The sequence below is a fragment of the Micropterus salmoides genome, unplaced genomic scaffold (genome assembly GCF_014851395.1).
Source record: "Micropterus salmoides isolate LMB-PRFRI ecotype aquatic unplaced genomic scaffold, ASM1485139v1 Ms_hic_scaffold_8, whole genome shotgun sequence".
Lineage (NCBI taxonomy): Eukaryota > Metazoa > Chordata > Actinopteri > Centrarchiformes > Centrarchidae > Micropterus > Micropterus salmoides.
In genome coordinates this window covers 12084337-12102175 of record NW_024044570.1, presented here as the reverse complement: position 1 = coordinate 12102175, position 17839 = coordinate 12084337, and the positions used below count along the sequence as shown (strand labels likewise).

The following is a 17839-nucleotide window of genomic DNA, read 5'->3' as shown; positions in this document are numbered from 1 at the left end:
GAGAATACAAGAGTCGTGTGATTCACTCTGTACCTGAGCTTGTATGTGTGTGTGTTTGTTTGTGTCCTGCCTTTTATTAGTACCTTATTGTAAATTTGCTGTTCTCTTTCATTTCTAATTAATCTCTTAATTATTTTTTGAGATTAGTTGATGGTTTTTTTTCTCTGTCAAATGTCCAAAAAATAATGGCAAATGTCCAGAGCACAATGTGACTTATGTGCTTGTTTTGTTGAACCAACGGTCTCAACTCAAACATATTCATTTGATTATGATGTAAAACAAAGAAAAGTAGAAAATTCTCACATTTAAAAAGCTGGAACCAGCAACATCTTTATGTTTCTGTCAATGAACTAATTGATTAATTGACTAATTGTTTCAGCACTATGTCTGCAAAAGTGTGGGTGATCTGTGTATAATGGCTGCCAACTTTTATACAGTCCATCTTACAAGTGGACTTGCATGGCAGTAGTAGATTACATAGCCCCCCAAGCCACATTGTTTCTTGTCAAAACTACATTCGCAATGAAAACTCACAACATCACACTCCTGAATTACACTCCAAGAACTATTATGCACAGTATATAATTGTGCATGTCTATTTGAGTGTTTTTACAATCTTAGACATTAAACTAGTGTTTTAGTTTTGGAGAAGAGGCTGAAAGAAGGCACATGACCGTTCCCCTCCACTGTAATCATATACACTCTGGATGGGGGAGAACAAGCCCAAGATTTACTGCAGGCCAAAGGCATATTCCATAAACATTGACACACACACCAGCTGCCTTACCAGACGGGGACCCCTTTAGTTACTGGCCTGTGCCATGTCTGTGTCTGGTCTGAGTCCTGCATGGCCCCAGCCTCCACCTGCTCTGCCAATGTGACCTGTCTCTCAGCAGTGGCAGTGCACAGAGGTTATTATCGTCAACTAAGATGAACGAAATAACAAAAACTAGATGTGAAAAAACATTGTTGTTAACTGAAATAAAAATAAAAACCAGGCTTTTCAAAAAAACGATAACACAAATTGTATTGAAAAAAGTAACTAAAATAAACTAAAATTATTTATTTATTTCATAGGACCTAAATAAGCCCATTTCAAGTGAATATGAAGCCGGTAGAACTGTTGCGGGGCAGTTGGTCTGGCCAGACAGCAGTTCAGCGGTGCGTGCGGTGATTAGCCAATAGGTACCTGTTGGTGAGCCGTGGGTATGTTATGCTTTTGTTCACGATGAAGAACTGGCATGTTGCGTGTCGTGTGGCTGTCCTGCCAAGATTGCTTTATCCATCAAGAGAGCCCGGGGTCAGGGCGACGTCTGGCTGCAGCGTAGCAGGTGGGGACCGCCGTTATGAGGAGAGCCTCATGTAATTTTAAGGGTAGGCTAACTGACCCAGGTAGGGATCAGCTGCGTAGTTGGTGGGATTTGAACATGTTTTCTATTGTCTTTCACACATACATGTGTACAAAATAATATGAATGCAACAACTGTACAAAGTTGTGTTGTGTTTAGTTTGGGTTTCAGATAGTGAGACACTGTCTTTGTGGTTTTCTTTCCTTGTTTAGTTCTGTTCTGATTTGGCTTAGTGCTCTTCCTTCGTGTGGGATGAACTTGCCCCTTGCCCATTGATTGTGAGCTCTTCTTGCGCTGGGTTCAGGTGTCTGCTGGTCATTATATTTACTGCATGTCAGCTAGTGTGTGTTTTATGGGCTCATTGATATCTCAGCCAACCTGTCTCTTTGTGCTTCACATTGTTTTGATACAGATTTTTTTTATTAATAAAGGTTTAGATTTTAATATAACTGCCTCCAGGGTGCTAGGAACCTGTTGTTTGTGGCTCCAAGGGGGGCATTCACTATTCAGTTTCTTCTTTGTCCATCAATTGTATTTCACCTATTTAACCAAGAATGATAGAGGTAGAGACTGATGTAATGAATTTCTTGGGTCTAATGCTCTTAGAGTTTTCTGTAGAAATTATACTGTACATTGCATGTGCTACATTCATTTGTAGTATTTATTTAGACAATGTGTTGGTACTTCAAAAAACAAAAAAACCCCCACATATATATAATTAGTGTTTGTGACCCTATGTACAAGCTTCAGATAGCTTACAAAAGGGTGTCCCTTTTCAAAAATCTGGATTATTTCTAATGGTTGTACTTTTTATTATTATTATTATTGTTACTGTTTTAATGTAAACTGAACCGAGCTTGGCATCCTGCAGCGACAAAGACTAAAACTAACACTGAAACTAATAAAACTAAACTAAAACTAAGCATTTTCAAAAAATAAAAACTAAACTATCAAACCCACGTTAAAAACTAATTTAAATTAAACTGAAATTGAAAACAAAAAGTCAAAATGAAATAAAAATAAAAACTAATGAAAAATTCAAAACTACCTAACTAACCTTGGAAGAGACACACACTCACTGTAGAGATACGAGCTAAGAGTACACGCAAGTGGTCAGGCTGAGACTAATGCAAACTCTCACACACTTAGTGATATACTTACACTTGCAGTTCATGGTGTTGACACACTTGACAGCCTTGGCTCTTGCTTTGGGCATGTGTGTTTGCACACTTATGTATATGTGCATGCATGCAAACTCTTCCAAATATGTGTGCACGCAGACAAACGTTTTAAGATGATAATTTAGCTAATTATAAAGTGACTGCAGCACACAAGTATTTGTATAAATATGTGCGCAGAAATATATAGTGTATATACATTTCCTTATTCCTCCCCCTCATACTTTCTGGTTTGGCCAGGCATGCAGAGCAGGCTCACTGATGAGTTAATAGTTAGCTTAGGTAAACAATTTAATTATTCCACACCTAAAACATGCCCTTCCTGAGCCCCTCACTTTCAGATTAAGTACACAGTGGGTAAAATGAAGATTTTGCTTTGTAATACTGTGTTTTTTTGTTAATGTTCTGTTTTCTGTGTTCAGTCACAAGATGAAAGCCATAAGGCAAATTAGCAGGTATACAAATGTGTAACGTAAAATAATAGGACATAAACCTCTTTTACTTTTCTACTCCAATTAAAACTAAGGACCAAGTTGTCTTTCTATTATTAATTCTCCCTATCTCTTCTTATATAGCTATTTACAAGAAGATGAATGAAAGCTACAGTATTGCACATTGTGTCATTTTTTTCTCTTTTTTTTTGACATTTTCTTTTGCCCTTCTTTGAAGTCTCTCCGAATGTGAAGGAAAATTTCAATATAATTAGATTTTTTTTTTAAACCTTTATTTATTCAGGGGAACTTCACTGAGAGGAAGCCTCTCTTTTGCAGGAAGGCAAAACCTTCACATTCACACTATTACACATTCATACCTGGAAGCTGCCCAGTACAACCGTAGCCTGGTCTGCGGCCACTAAGCAGCTCCACTGGAGCTGTTGGGGTTAAGGGCCTTGCTCAAGGGCACCTCAAGGTGGTAAATGAGGGAGGGCGAGCACTGTTTGATTTACTTTCCACACCCAGATTTTATCCTGTCGGTCTGGGGATTGGCGACCTCCTGGTCACAAGCTCGCTAACCTTTGGGCCACCACTGCCCACCTTTGGGCCACCACTGCCCAATGTAATGTCTAATTAAATTTAAAATGATGTTGAGCTTGAAATTTGGCCAAAAACTGGACAATTGCCTTTAGGTGGACCTTTTTTGCTGATTTTTGTCAAACTAAAGTGAGGCTGTTTTCTGGTTCCTTACAGGACGAAACGAGTTGATTGCACGGTACATCAAACTTCGCACAGGGAAGACACGGACCAGGAAGCAGGTAAGTTTTCTGGAAGGGCCATTTGAAGCAGCCCCTATTTTTGGACCCCTCCACAAAGTCCACTCCTGCTGAGTGATTCCCCAACACCCTGGGTACATTGAGGGCTGGAGATGATGATTGATTTAGGGCTAAGGCCCAATGCACAGATGCTATAGGATCATGTGTCGGTGTTGTTTCTTCACCACCTCATGGATGTGGTGCTTGTTAGAAGGGGAAAGAAGCTGGGGAATATGGTGATCTGGATGGGAGACTGAGGCTGGGCGGGCAAGGGATTTGGAACTCTATCCCCACTACGGCATCTGATATGGAATGACTGATGTATGGGCAATGATGGATGTGAGGAGAAATGGTCCCTGCTAAGTCATCTGGCAGAGTCAATGTGGGACTGACAAGAGATGAGAGGAGAAGGGGGGCAGTGAGGGATCGTGATGTATAGTGGTACAGGTCGGAGGGATAGAGGGACACCTGCTGGTCCAGCAGCAGTAAACTTATTGACTGTTGTGCTGCTGTACAGGTTTTTAGGAAAGTTACTTATATATATTACCATATAAAGATTCAGTGTTATGGAGCAACAAATGTAGTTTTTGTATGCATTTGTAATGCATATTTAAACCAGATTGTGATATAAATTGAGAGCAGGGTAGAAATAAGAACAGTGTTTAATAAAAAATGTTTTTTGTACAGATTTCATTCTGTAGATTTTTTGCTTAACAGATGTATAGCTTATGGCTGTTCATCCAAATTACAAAAAGACGTACTCTTCTTCTTGGCTTTAGTGGAATCGATCCATTCATATAGTTTTGTTTTTTATGGGCATCATGATCAGTGTGCATCCACTGAGATTACAGCAACAGCAACGTTTCTTTCCAGTTTTCTATTGAATGAACATGAACATCAAGTATTCACATTAGATTTTGATTTATTCACAAGTAGAAATTTGTAACAGACATAGTGCCATTCTAAGGTTCTATTCCTGAGCAAAAATGTTTCTATATAATTTTTGCTTATTACTTTTGTGATACAAAAAGGTAGCTCAGTGATCCACCCTGTACATTTGTCTGTGGTGAAGGCCCATGGACCAAAGACATTTTAACCACATTGGAGTTAAATTAATGCCCTTCGAGCTTCCATCCATCTAGTCTCTAAACCTGCTCATCCTGTGCATTCTCACCGGGGTTCCAGATGAGTGTACACAGTAGTCATGTTGCCACACAAACATATTCACGCAACAGTGTTAACCACTAAGCCAACATGCCGTGCATTTGAGCTGAAAATATGTCTCATACATGCAATGCTTAACTCTGTTGTGTTGTCTGTTGTTGTCTTTCAGGTATCTAGTCACATCCAGGTCCTAGCTCGACGGAAGGCCAGGGAGATCCAGGTGAAGCTGAAGGTACGCTACGTGAGTCATTTTCACACTTTTTTTTTCTATATTGTTAAATATTTTAGAAGTGTTGCTTTTGTTTGATGTTTAGCTAAACAACTTTGCACGCTGCCAGAGAACAGAATTGTCATAGCTGAGTTAAGTATGCTGAGATTAGTATGTTGCTCATATGTTTTTATTTTATTCTATTTGAGACTGAATCATACAGGTTTTCAGATCATAATCAGACCATGGTTATCAGGATTTCAATCAAGTTGAGCAGCAGCAGATTGAAAAAGGGTGAAACATTATTACCTGATATTACTCCCTCTTATAATGAAGTTTCATGTTTAGTTAAAGGTAGTTCAACATCCATGGCCCTTGCACTGCCATGTATTCACATTCCATTAACACAAAGGGACAAACAATTGGCAATTTTCATTGCTCATGCATTTCGATGAAAGGCTTAGTGTGCACAATTATGAACAAAATGAACCAAACCAAATTGTCAGGAAACTAATGAATCCCTGCATTATTCCTTCCAGGTATTACATTTGATAAGTACCTCAATAAAAGTTTTCCTGTGTGGGACGCTGAGAGCTTGCACATCCATGTCCCCCCAGTACTTTCTCAGTTTGCATTTCTCATCCACATACACCCGCATACTCGCAGTCACAGTAGGCAACAGGACTCTCCTTCACCTTGGGCGGCAGCCATGAGGGTTCAGCTGGCAGGGCCCGGCATTGGTCACAGGGTTGGCCCCTGTGACAGGCCTTTTTAAATACGTCTTTGGTGTAACTGAGATGCCTACCACATGTACCCCCCATATTTCAGCTATGCCCTTGTGTTAGCCAGTTCTGGGAAGAAGAATGCACTGTGTGGCCTTGCCCATTAGGGCTGGGGCGGCAAGTGCTTGTAGTCCTCTGTGGTTTGGAAACTGCTGAAGGAGTGGATTCAAAAACAAGAGGTGTATCACTTTACAGTATAGCACAGGAAAGACAACTTTTTAGCTATCTAGCTATATTAAACTATTTTAACGGCATTAGCATTTAGCAATATTGATACAATTATTAGCATATTAACATATGACCCTGTTGCCTTGCCTTGTCTTACAGTATGACCTCCAACAGAAGCTAGTTGTCATCACTGACTTGCCCCTGCCAAAGCAATAAACTTAACTCTTGACCCAAAGGCCCTTGACTGTAATATCACCTTCTCTTCAGCCCTCTGCCTGGCAGCGATTCACAGATGATGCAAGCTGGCCTCAGCCTTTCATTTCCCCTTTTAGGGCTTTGCTTGTGTTACTGGTGAAGTGGGGTGCCGACTTAAATGGAGTCTGATGAGTCCTCTGCCTTTGCGTAACTGTCCCACTCACGCTCTCTGTCCCTCTCCATAGGACCAGGCTGCCAAAGACAAGGCCCTGCAGAGTATGGCAACCATGTCCTCAGCACAGATCATCTCACCCACGGCTTTCCAGAACAAGATGGCTCTCCAGGCCCTGTCTAGACCGGCTTACCCCACTGCTGGTGGGGTGAGTCCCTGACCATAGTTTTCCCCTACACTATCTTATTCAGACTAACCTGAAAAGCAATTGCCACATTTGTTTTGTTAAAATACCTTCAACCTTCAATATCATCCCAGCGTCTTTAGTTTGCCGATTGATTTTTCTTTTTATACTGATACATGTCAATCACTTCCTCTTTGTAAATTCAGTTTGTCTGAATTTGACATCCATACGAGACTGCTTCCCTTAGCAATTTTGCACATTTTAGATTTATGACCCTGTAGTTTGGCCACTGATGATATGACATCTTTTAACTTTTGTGAATAAGTTACTTAAGAGTTAAAGTTCACAAGAGGTATTTATAGTGTTTTATTTATTCCAGGTGTGTCAAAAATACATGACACTTTGAGATCGATTGAGCTTCATCTTTTGATTTGACACATTAAGCTTGATTTTTATTTATTTTTTAATTTTAATTTGGCTGAAAACTGGACCACACTTCTCACATCTGTGCTTCTTTTTTTAAATGAAGGATGAACACAACACAAATCATGTGTGAGAATTGGTGTCAAGGTGGAACTGTGTAATATAGTTTGCTCTTTTGTTTTTCCCAGTTTTGGCACGGGACTTTTCCAGGACAGCAAGGAGGCCATGAGGAGTGAGTAGCCATTCTTTCTACTCTGTAGTGCTACAATATCCATCAGTAATTTCTCATGTGAGTAGCTTAATAACCATCAGATAAATTTCAGTCAGGGATTCAGCATACCACTCTTCCCCCGGCGTCTTTAGAGGTCAGACGGTCCAATTAGTATGTGAGATGGGGTCATGAGGCCTAGACGGTGCATAACATGCCTCTCCCTCTCTTGTCTGTCTCGTCTCTCCAGCATTAAGCCCTTCTCCCAGCAGAGTTACGCCATGCAAGCGTCCGGCCCGGCCCCCATAACAGGTGGGTGCTCTTTTCCCCTCTGCTGTGTTGACAGAAGGCTGTCATGCCGGCAAAGTGATGAGACAACCCAGCTCGTGATGAAGAACTTGCATAATGCTCAGATAAATTGTTGCAATATTGCTGCATTTTCATTTTAGGTTTTTACATTGTTTCACTTAAACCACATATTTACGCACTCAATGCCCTCTCATCTGCAGGTTGTGAAAGCACAGCAGGGCTGCCAATGTCTCCAAGTGCCCCCCCCTGGCAGGGTAGAAGTATTGCCAGCTCCAAGCTGCGAATGCTGGAGTTCTCCGCCTTCCTGGAGCAACCTCAGGACCCAGAGGCTGTGAGTAGACAGGACAGGAGATAACTGGTCTTATCCATACCCCAAAATGGTTTTTACTCTCCATGCAAAAGTTTATTGTATCTATTAAGTTTTTTGATTACTTCAGAGTTCTTGTATACCACAAATTCTATTGACAGGTGCTTCAGACCAATACTGACTTTAGTCACAATGTCTTGTTCAGAGTTTTTTGCTTTTTTCACCATTTTATTTTCTCAAAAGTGCGTAGTCATGATTTTAGAGAGGGCTTGTGATTGCTTGTGGCAACAATTTGTATTACTTAATTAGTGGTTTGCTACTCTTTATTTGCTGATTATTAACAATATATGTCAGTTTGTTGGTAGATAAGAAAATGTCTTACACTACTGCTATTCTAAACCCTTGTTGTTGGATAGTTCTTTTGGGGAAAAATGCTCACAGACCACAGATACTACAGACTTTAGTACAGAGCTGTTTGAAATAAAACAGATGAAGAATGTAGTAGTTAGCGTGATCAGTGATTCAAATATTCAAAATTTAAATATTAAAAAGTTGCACTATGCAGTGAAATCCAGCAGTGTGAATATAAGAATACTAACATATTATTTCACATAATATCTCAGGAAATAGATGTCACATCAGTCTTTATTACTTTGGTGGGTTTATGTATGTAAGGGTATGACAGCAACTCACAAAGATCACAGAGGAATCTGTATTAGCGCACAAAAAATGGACACACCAGAACATATCATGATGATGAACCGTGCAAGTGGAAAGATAAAGTTGGGACCTTTTTGTCAGGTTTTACAATAAATATGATTCAGTGGAACAGCAGGCCCAATGTGACATATGTCCTGGTGCTCGGTGCACTTGGCGTCACTGGCAATTTAGCTAACTGAACACTTGTCTTCTTTGGCCCTGTTCATCTCCTGAAATGCACTTTTGTCTCTCCAGTTTAACAAGCACCTGTTTGTGCACATCGGCCAGTCCAACCCGAGCTACAGTGACCCCTATCTGGAGTCGGTGGACATCAGACAGATCTATGACAAGTTCCCAGAGAGGAAAGGAGGATTGAAGGAGCTGTTTGACAAGGGGCCACACAACGCTTTCTTTCTCGTCAAATTCTGGGTAAAACATTTTAAAAAATCTTTTTAGAGAAATACAGTTTAGTCAAATCCAATCCTGTTCGTTCCCTTTCACTTCCCTTACACTTCCTCTAAGTTCCATTTAATTTATTTTAAATGATATCAAATGAAACCCATTTTAAAGTAACTATGTAAAGTTCAGTCCAACACTCTGTGTGGTATGTTTTATACATCCTCAGAGCATATAATCACCCCCAAGTTATGAAGGTGAAGTGAGAGTACAGTGAATTCTATTGTTAATGTTTTGTAGCACCTGTTGGCTGTTAATGGCCTTGCGGTGTTAACTGTGTTGAGATAGCTTAAGCATTGGAGTTAAAGGAACTTAAGTGTGATTTAAAGCTAAAATGAATGGAAAGTCATTGCTCCCATGACCTGACTGGTGGTTTATATGCCAGCAAAGAAGGCAATGCTGCGCTGCATGCATTATTCGCTGGTGTATATGTATGTGTCTGGTGTGTGTGTGTGTGTGTGTGTGTGTGTGACAGCAGCCTTGAAGAGAGTGGCAGGTCTGATCTTTCACCAGGGAAATGTGAGCCCAGGCACCTGTCTCTGCGCTATTAGAGAGTCCAACCCTTGTGCCCCCCCCCCCCTCCCCCCATATGTATTTATAGATAAGCCTGCCCCCCCAAAATACAAATGCACATAAACACACAACACCCAGAGAGATATGAGAGAGTAAAGCATGGTGGCAGAGTCAACTTAAGATGCAGGCTAAGGAATGAAGACAGATGGAGGAGAATGTGTATCATTGAAAAAAATGTATGCAAATATGCAAACTGACAACCTGAAAATGGGCATAAGAAAGAGATTGAGAGAGAGAGCCACAGATAGAAAGGGAGTATGGCCGTGTAAGTGGACATGTCCATTTTGTTAATCTCAGCTCGTCTGGCCACCTCGCCTTACCTCAGGATAAGACCTTTAGTTTTTGTCTCACGTACAACACGTACACACTTACAAACCCACCCTCAGGGCACCTAACATCTACACATACATTCACTCTTTACTAAAGTGACTTTTAATGTGACTTTAATATGTCCACAACCTTCGCTTGTGGTTTAAAAATCTGTATGTAATGATGGATGGACGTCACTTTGGCATTCAAAATAAAACATAAAATTTTAATCCTTTGCACATAAGGAAATTAACAATCAAGACATATAGGACTGTAAAAATATGGGGCGCCTAGGTATCTCGCCTGATGGAGCAGGCACCATGTATCAGTCTGATTTGCTGAGTTCTTACTGCAGCAGCCCAGGTTTCGATTCCGGTCCAGGTCCTTTGCTGCATGCCTTTTCCCCTGTCTTTCTGTATGGTCACTATCAAATAAACGGAAACGCCAAAAAACAAAAAAAAAAAAAACAAAGGGATGAATGAATCTCCCCCAAAAGATGTTCCTCTGAACATGCTGCCATATTTATTTTTGAGTGCTCAAAGAGTCAATGGACAGGCTCTGGGACCGTCTACTGTGTGGAGCATACACACCAGTACACACATAAGGTGCAATGTAATTTTTTCCCTCTCCTATGGGAGCAGGTTGGTGCATTCCAACCTGCCAACCTGCCAAATGTCAAAGCATCATCTTCACCAATGTGGAACATTGTGAAAGATGACTGCCATCATCCTCTGATCCACTTTGTTAAAAAATATGTTGCGTGGAGGTGACTGGTGACTTACAAAGCAAATATACTGTATATTATAGCTTTAACTGCTTCGGTTTAAAGTGCTAAATACTGTGAATGTCAAGTTCAAAGTGCTGCCTTACAATCTCATGACACCAGATGGCTTTCTATGTTTGACATTACCCTTCTCACGTGTTTGACTGCAACATTATTTATTGTGGAGAGATAAAAGGCATTTGTGAGTGACACCATTTTGGAAGTGGTCTTCAACAGGCCTTGAAAGGAGCAGCTGGTCAAGCCATGGCATTTGATTGTGGCGTGAGGTGAAGGAGGGGATGAGTAGTCCCGCCATATATCAAAGAAAAACAGAGCACGACAGCAATAAAGAGCAACAGATAGAAATAGGGACACAGACAGTATAAACAAGAGATAGGGATGGCATGAAAAATGGTGGCATGTTACCAACACGTTATTCATCAGTGAAATATTACTCTTTTGATTCATGTCATAGTCAATGGGGTCAACAGTTATGATATGCTACTCCCTGCTAGAGGAAAACAAGCTTGTAACACTGTTCCTTCTGAGTCTGTTCATCTTATCGTATCCCAAGGGGGTCCTCCAATTCTCAAGGCATCCATGACAAAACACAGAAATGCTGCAAAACAGCTGGGCATTTCAACACCCATACTGGGAAAAAACAGCAAAGATGCTCTTGGCCATGAAAATAAGCAAAATGAAATCCTCGACACATCTGAAAATACGATAACTTTATTTACGCCATCGTAAAAGATGGGAAGAGCCTATTTGATGTTGCTGCAGTGACACAGCCACGTGGTAGGTCATGACTCGGGGGTGTGCTGAGGCGAAGGTTGGCATGGTGATGGTGACAGGCGGCTGGCCCACCTCCAAAGCTATGGCATTCTAGATTGAATTTCTAGCAAACCCCTCTGTCGGCCGCTGGCTGCCCTGCCCCTCTCTCCTCCTTCCTCCTCAACCCCCAGCGCCCGTGGCCCTGTCCTAACGGATTGTCTCACGCCTTTGAAGTGCCGAGGGAATCTGATTTGAGCTGGCTCTGCTAAATTGTTACACAGCCAGCCTGCCTACCATGATCTAATCAGCCAATTGCAAGCTGCTGATTGTAATTGGATGAATTCCCTCGCAGGCTGTTAGGGAAGCAGGGAATGGCGGTTCGGGGAGGGTCACTAGGCCCCAGGGATGAAGACAAATAGAGGAATTACATGAGCGAGGGATGAAGATGAACGGGGTGATGAAGAGATGAGCGGAGGCTGAGCGGTGTCTCAATGGCCCATTAGGAGACAAGAGCCCGACAGGGGAAAAGGTAAAACAGCCCAGCTGTCTAACAGAGAAGATGGCACCTCAGTCTGATCCAAAATCAGATTATACTTGCTTCAGTTCAAACTTAAACCAGTGGGAGGATCAGAGATGGGTGAATCTGCATCAAGGATTATGAAACTTGACTCTGCGTTGCCTTTACATTGAACTTGTGAGGTCATAGTTGACAGCACAAATGTCTTTTTATTAGTTTCAGTTGTTGCTACGTGACTGACAACAAAATAGATGTTGCCTTGTTTCTTTTTTGCAAAAATAGTGAAAGATTTTGTTTACTGGATTTGAATATCATGTTTAGTAATAAAAGTAACTTGGGCTCCCACCATGGGCAAAACCAAAGGCTGTGACATCCTTCTGAATGCGTTAGATCAGAAAAATTCCAGTTCTGTATTTCTGTTGTTGTTCTTCTGTATTATCGTCTTACAACAATGCGCGCACACACACACACACACGAGATACACAGCATCTTGGGAATCTTAAGGCTGGATTTGACAGCGTTATACTGGGTTAACAAGGATCTGGCAATTGGATGCCTCTTGGCTTTACAGAGAATCACTCTCAAGCTTTGTTGAGCCATAACACTCTTGCTGATGTGTCTTTGTCAGACTGACACACATGTTCGTTGATATCCATATCTGTGAGCAGAAAAGGAGAACTGATTTTTTTTTTTGTTATAGATTATGGAGCTGGTACTGTATATCCTTGAGATTTTAGATACTCAGTGTGGAGCAGGGTAGTGTGTACTGTAGCACACATCTCCCGTAAAGGAAGGGCAGCATATCCAATCCTGACATGTTTTCTATTTCTTCCCTTTAGGCAGACCTTAGTGTTAACCTGCAGGATGACAGCAGCTTCTTCTATGGTGTTTCCAGTCAGTATGAGAGCTCAGAGAACATGATTATCACCTCATCCACCAAAGTCTGCTCCTTTGGCAAGCAGGTGGTGGAGAAAGTGGAGGTAAGACAAGGATATTTGGGGTTATCAAGAATCCTCCGACCACACCTTACATCAGTGCTGGGTGTGGTCAGTTCTAATCTGTTGTACTTGTAACCACACCCAGATGTGATTTAGTACCATAGTGCCCGGCTATATCACCACTCCACAGGGTGTACATAAAGCATGCTGTCAACACTAGTTGGTAGGGCAAGACAGATAAGTCTGGATGAAGTTATTCTTTAAGATGTCAAAGATGCAGTCATAAATATCCAGTTGGCCGAGCTTGTTGGGACTGTATCATGAATATATTAAGAGAACTGGATACCATGTTCCAAGATGGCACCCTGTTCATTCCAATTAAAGCTGGTCAACAGATGAATATACTAAAAACAGTTTGTCAGGCTACTGCAGGATTCCACATTTTTGGACCCGTGGAGTGTGCTTATTACGGTCCTTCTAAACCTGAGGTTGCTGACTTCCTGCTGGCTCCCCGCACACATGAACAGCTCAAAAATAATTTACTGATACAGCTCTTCGAGACTTCTTTGACTTCCATTGAAGGATCAAATTCCCATATTACAAAGAGTCACTTGAGACATTTTGTGACAAATGTATCATCATTTTATAGCTGTTCTTTTCTTAATGACTTTGTAAAGTGGTAAAGTATTTTTTGGCTTCACATGATCTGCAATTCTTACAGTAACCACTATACCTAAATCACTTCACAGCAGATGGAAAGCTTCGCAGAAACTCCTCAGGACTGCAGAACATGTATCACACCTCCTTCAGCAATGTTTTGGGGGGTTTAGATGACAGTGTTTTACTGTAATAGTTTCCTGAAAAGATTTTAAACTTCAAAGCTAAGTCAGTAACAGACAATGCTGTTTAGGTCTCTTGAGGTTTCAGTAGAATTAAACCATTATAAATATAGACAGTGACCTTATGGTGTGTTATTTGCCTATATATTTTTTTAACCTTCATTTTGTGTACTTGCCTACATTTGGCCGAAAATCCAATATTTTGGGATTATCAACAGCAAATGACAGCTCACGAAGTTTGCACGACTGATTACTTAAATGATAAACTATGGTAATATTTCAGCATTAAGAGGTCCTGACCACGTCAGAAACCACTATTATCATCTAGGGAGTGAATAACTGCTACTGGTGGAGATGGATTCCAGTCAATTACCAATGATCTGTGGTCAGGAAACTGACGTGATTCACAAATCTCCCCAGCATGACTAACTGTTATACTTCCCGTTAACTAGACACAATAGTGGCCCTGCCCCCACGCACTGCTGATGGATTGTACAATATAAACACATACACATCCCTAGGTAGAGCCATCTGCCTCAGTAGGCCACATAATTATATTTAATGGCTTCATCATTTGATTACGGTTGTCACAAGAAATATGTTTATTGTCATATCCGGCATGCCATATGCTGCATTAGGTATATTATATTACACATATTATAGCTTATCACATAGATGTTCACATCCAATGTATCCAATTGAGTTTCAGTTGAATATATATTCTTATTGGGGATTTTTTTACAGTAGATTTCACATTTCATCCTTTAAATGTGTTTTAAATTCTCTTTACACATGGTATATGTTCTCATATATTGGACTGCATGCTTTTATTGTATTGTATCTGTTTTCCCTAGACGGAGTATGCACGTTTTGAGAATGGGCGCTACGTGTTTCGAATCCACCGTTCCCCTTTATGTGAATACATGATCAACTTCATCCACAAGCTTAAACACCTGCCGGAGAAGTACATGATGAACAGTGTACTGGAGAACTTCACTATCCTACAGGTGCCCACATGAATCAGGGATATACAAAACATGTGTTTATGGAGGCTGGAGATTTTAGTGCTTTAATCTGTTTGCATGCATGTTCTGGTATTATATAGATAAAATAAGATTAAATAATATTTTCAGGTATTCTGTTATATATAATATAAAATGAATAGTTTGATAGTTTGGAAAATACACTTTCTTGTGGAGAGTTATGAGATCAATACCACTCTTTTACCTATAAGCTGAATATTTAGGTGAAGGCAGCTGCCTCTCATCAAAACTTGACTGTATGAGCTGTGTTGCGTTGGCCATGCTCAGGAAATTCTGCTTATGGTGTAGACAGTATAAAGAGGCATAGACAGCTTATCCTGACTTAAATTTTATTTGGATATGAGTCTGCATAATATGATTGTCTGGAACACTTTCATGCATTGGAACTCATTGTCCTTCATCATTCATGTAGTTCCATTCACACCATTTAAGGCAGTAGCACACAGGGCCACATAGACGTTCAACATGTGTGCAGATACTTGCTCACTTTCAAAATGATTTTTGCAGGAATCCCATAAAGGATGTGAAACAGGAAAACTGTTGTGTTTCTAAATTAATATGATTGTGCGGTAATATTTCCTATGGGTAACCGTGACAGATCTTTAACAGCTGGTAGCAATTTTTCACTGCCTGTGAACAGCATTTTTTAATTGTTTCTTGAAGAATTGGCCATTCCACTGTAAGTTAGACTTTTCTGAACGAGTCCATGTGCCCCCTCGCTGCGTCCGCTGAGAGGGAAGCGAATAGAATAGTGTATTACCATAGTAACAAAGTGGTCCTCAACACCAGGGTTCAAAGACATCGGTGTCCCTTCCATTGGCAGCTGCATTCCTACTTGCCAAGGGACAATGACCATATTGAGCCCACACTGACGACTACAGCAGCATGTCATTAGGTTTCTCAATGGACTGATTTAGTTCATATTAACCATGAACAACTCATTAACAAATGTGCACACACACAGATATGCACACATAAAGACAACAGATGCGTGGACCCCAGATTCCACATTGCAAGGCCGAGCACAATGGATCAATATGCCTCATGTATCAAGTGCTGTGTTCAATGCAACACAATTGAGCATAATGAACTGATAAAGTTGTGTGCTTGTTTTTGCTTGTTGCATTGTCACACTTCTGCTGTATATTTGCAGATACAAATTAGTCTTGCATATAGAAAAACCAGAGAGATCATGTATCATTTATTCATTGTACAGTAAGTACATTTCTGTCTCCTATTTCAGTGTTTCTTAAGTGTTAATCGTTTTGTTGTCATTGTCAATTCCTTATATACATAGATTTGTTAGGGTTAGATAGTGTCTCATAATGCTCGGTATGGTCATATAAACATAGTGAACGAGTAGGCCTATGTGAAAGTATGATCATACAGTGATCGTTTAAGAGCAAAAATAATTAAAAAAGTTAAAGATCATGCTGTATAAGAAGACTACTGTTAAAAAGTAGCTGCATTATGTTTAAGAGCAAAAAAAAATCAAAAACTGAACCATATGCTACTGTCAGTATATTTGAAAGAAACAAATTATTTTTGCATGATTTTCACTGTTCTTAACATTTGAATACAATTTTAAAGGCATGTATGAACATACATAAAGTTCTACCAAAACTACAGAGTGGTAAACAATGGGATGTGTACAAGATGAAACTATTATTATTGTTATTATATCCCCTAGTGTGGTCCAGTGAACCCTCTTTTTAACTAACTTGTTAGTGTTAGATTGATAATTAGGATTTTAATTATTGATCAGTTACGTCGTCCATTGCCACCGTGATAAAGGCCGATCCCCGACAAGAACTACATAGCAGCAGTGTGCAAAATGTGTCACTTTTTCTTTCCACATGACTGAATATACATTTTTTTAATATTTAAAACTACTTATTGCTTATGGAGAAGCCTTATTGTCCAAGGCTTCTCCACATTGCAGAAGGATTTGAAACTTCTCTGCAAACTAGAAGAAGTGAATACATTAAATTTTATTAGTAAAAACATTAGGACGTATCCTTCACAGCATGGCTTAACAAAATCGTTTGTGTTTATCCACAGGTGGTGACAAACAGGGACACGCTGGAAACCCTCCTGTGCATAGCCTATGTCTTCGAGGTGTCCACCAGTGAGCACGGCGCACAGCATCATATTTACAGGCTAGTCAAAGACTGACACAGTCACACAATTGGAACTTACCTGTTCTTGACCCATTGTAGCACCTCAGTAAGCAACAACACTAAACAATGGACTACTTCCTCTGTAAGCTTAAAGCTGAAACCATACAACTCGGTCAGGAGCCCAGAGAAACACTTGTTTTATCAGCATGCCCAAGAGCACAACTACTGCTGAGGAGGAGGTGGATTTGGGATTGTGGAAGCTGAAAAAGCCTTTTATGTGAAAGTAAGAAAAAAAAAAAGAAGAAGAGGACCATGATACACTGTGGTCTCTATACCAAAGGAGCCAAACCTAGCCAACAAGACCTGCATGAGAAAGTTGTCATTGGTGGTGTTTTTTTATCTCATTTTACTAGTGCTTGTTTTTGATTTAGTTTCTTTTACACACATGCATGTGCAGGGGGATGTTTGCTACAGAGGAGTTTGGCTGCCTCAGGGAGCCACCTAGTGACTTAAATATAAATAACAATGGGGAAAAATAACGAAAGTAGACTGAGAATCCCTCCTTTGCACATCCATAAAATATCACTGTTTTTGATGCCAATCTTTTGTGTTTTTTGAGCATTTGAGTAATTATGTACAGTGCCACATCATCTCCTCTAAACAGAGTTATGAGGATAAGAGGCTAAAATGATTTAAAAGAGCTATTGTATTCACTTTGTTTGATGTTTAATGTTAAATATGTCTTGTATTGTCTTACTGTTTTTGGTTGAAAATGATCTGACTACAACAAAAAGGCACATAATAACACTGCTAACTTGAAACAGATTTAGATCTGTAAGCTGATTACAGAGGTTGTCTGTAACTTGCCCTGAGGTGTCAGATGAAAATACAAGTGTTTCTTACAGAACTCTA

At 40.3% G+C, this 17839-nt stretch overlaps 1 protein-coding gene across 1 annotated transcript in view; it reads left to right on the top strand.

The window, feature by feature from the left end:
* LOC119894306 (transcriptional enhancer factor TEF-3-like) overlaps positions 1 to 17839 on the top strand; it is a 29150-nt gene extending 11311 nt beyond the window's left edge. The window contains exons 2-11 of the mRNA XM_038706985.1: positions 3715 to 3779; positions 5110 to 5181; positions 6539 to 6673; positions 7261 to 7304; positions 7531 to 7592; positions 7790 to 7920; positions 8851 to 9024; positions 12827 to 12967; positions 14619 to 14771; positions 16869 to 17839. Coding sequence (XP_038562913.1) covers positions 6572 to 6673; positions 7261 to 7304; positions 7531 to 7592; positions 7790 to 7920; positions 8851 to 9024; positions 12827 to 12967; positions 14619 to 14771; positions 16869 to 16982 — 921 coding nt within the window. The 5' untranslated portion in view covers positions 3715 to 3779; positions 5110 to 5181; positions 6539 to 6571 and the 3' untranslated portion in view covers positions 16983 to 17839. The remainder of the gene's footprint in view (positions 1 to 3714; positions 3780 to 5109; positions 5182 to 6538; positions 6674 to 7260; positions 7305 to 7530; positions 7593 to 7789; positions 7921 to 8850; positions 9025 to 12826; positions 12968 to 14618; positions 14772 to 16868) is intronic.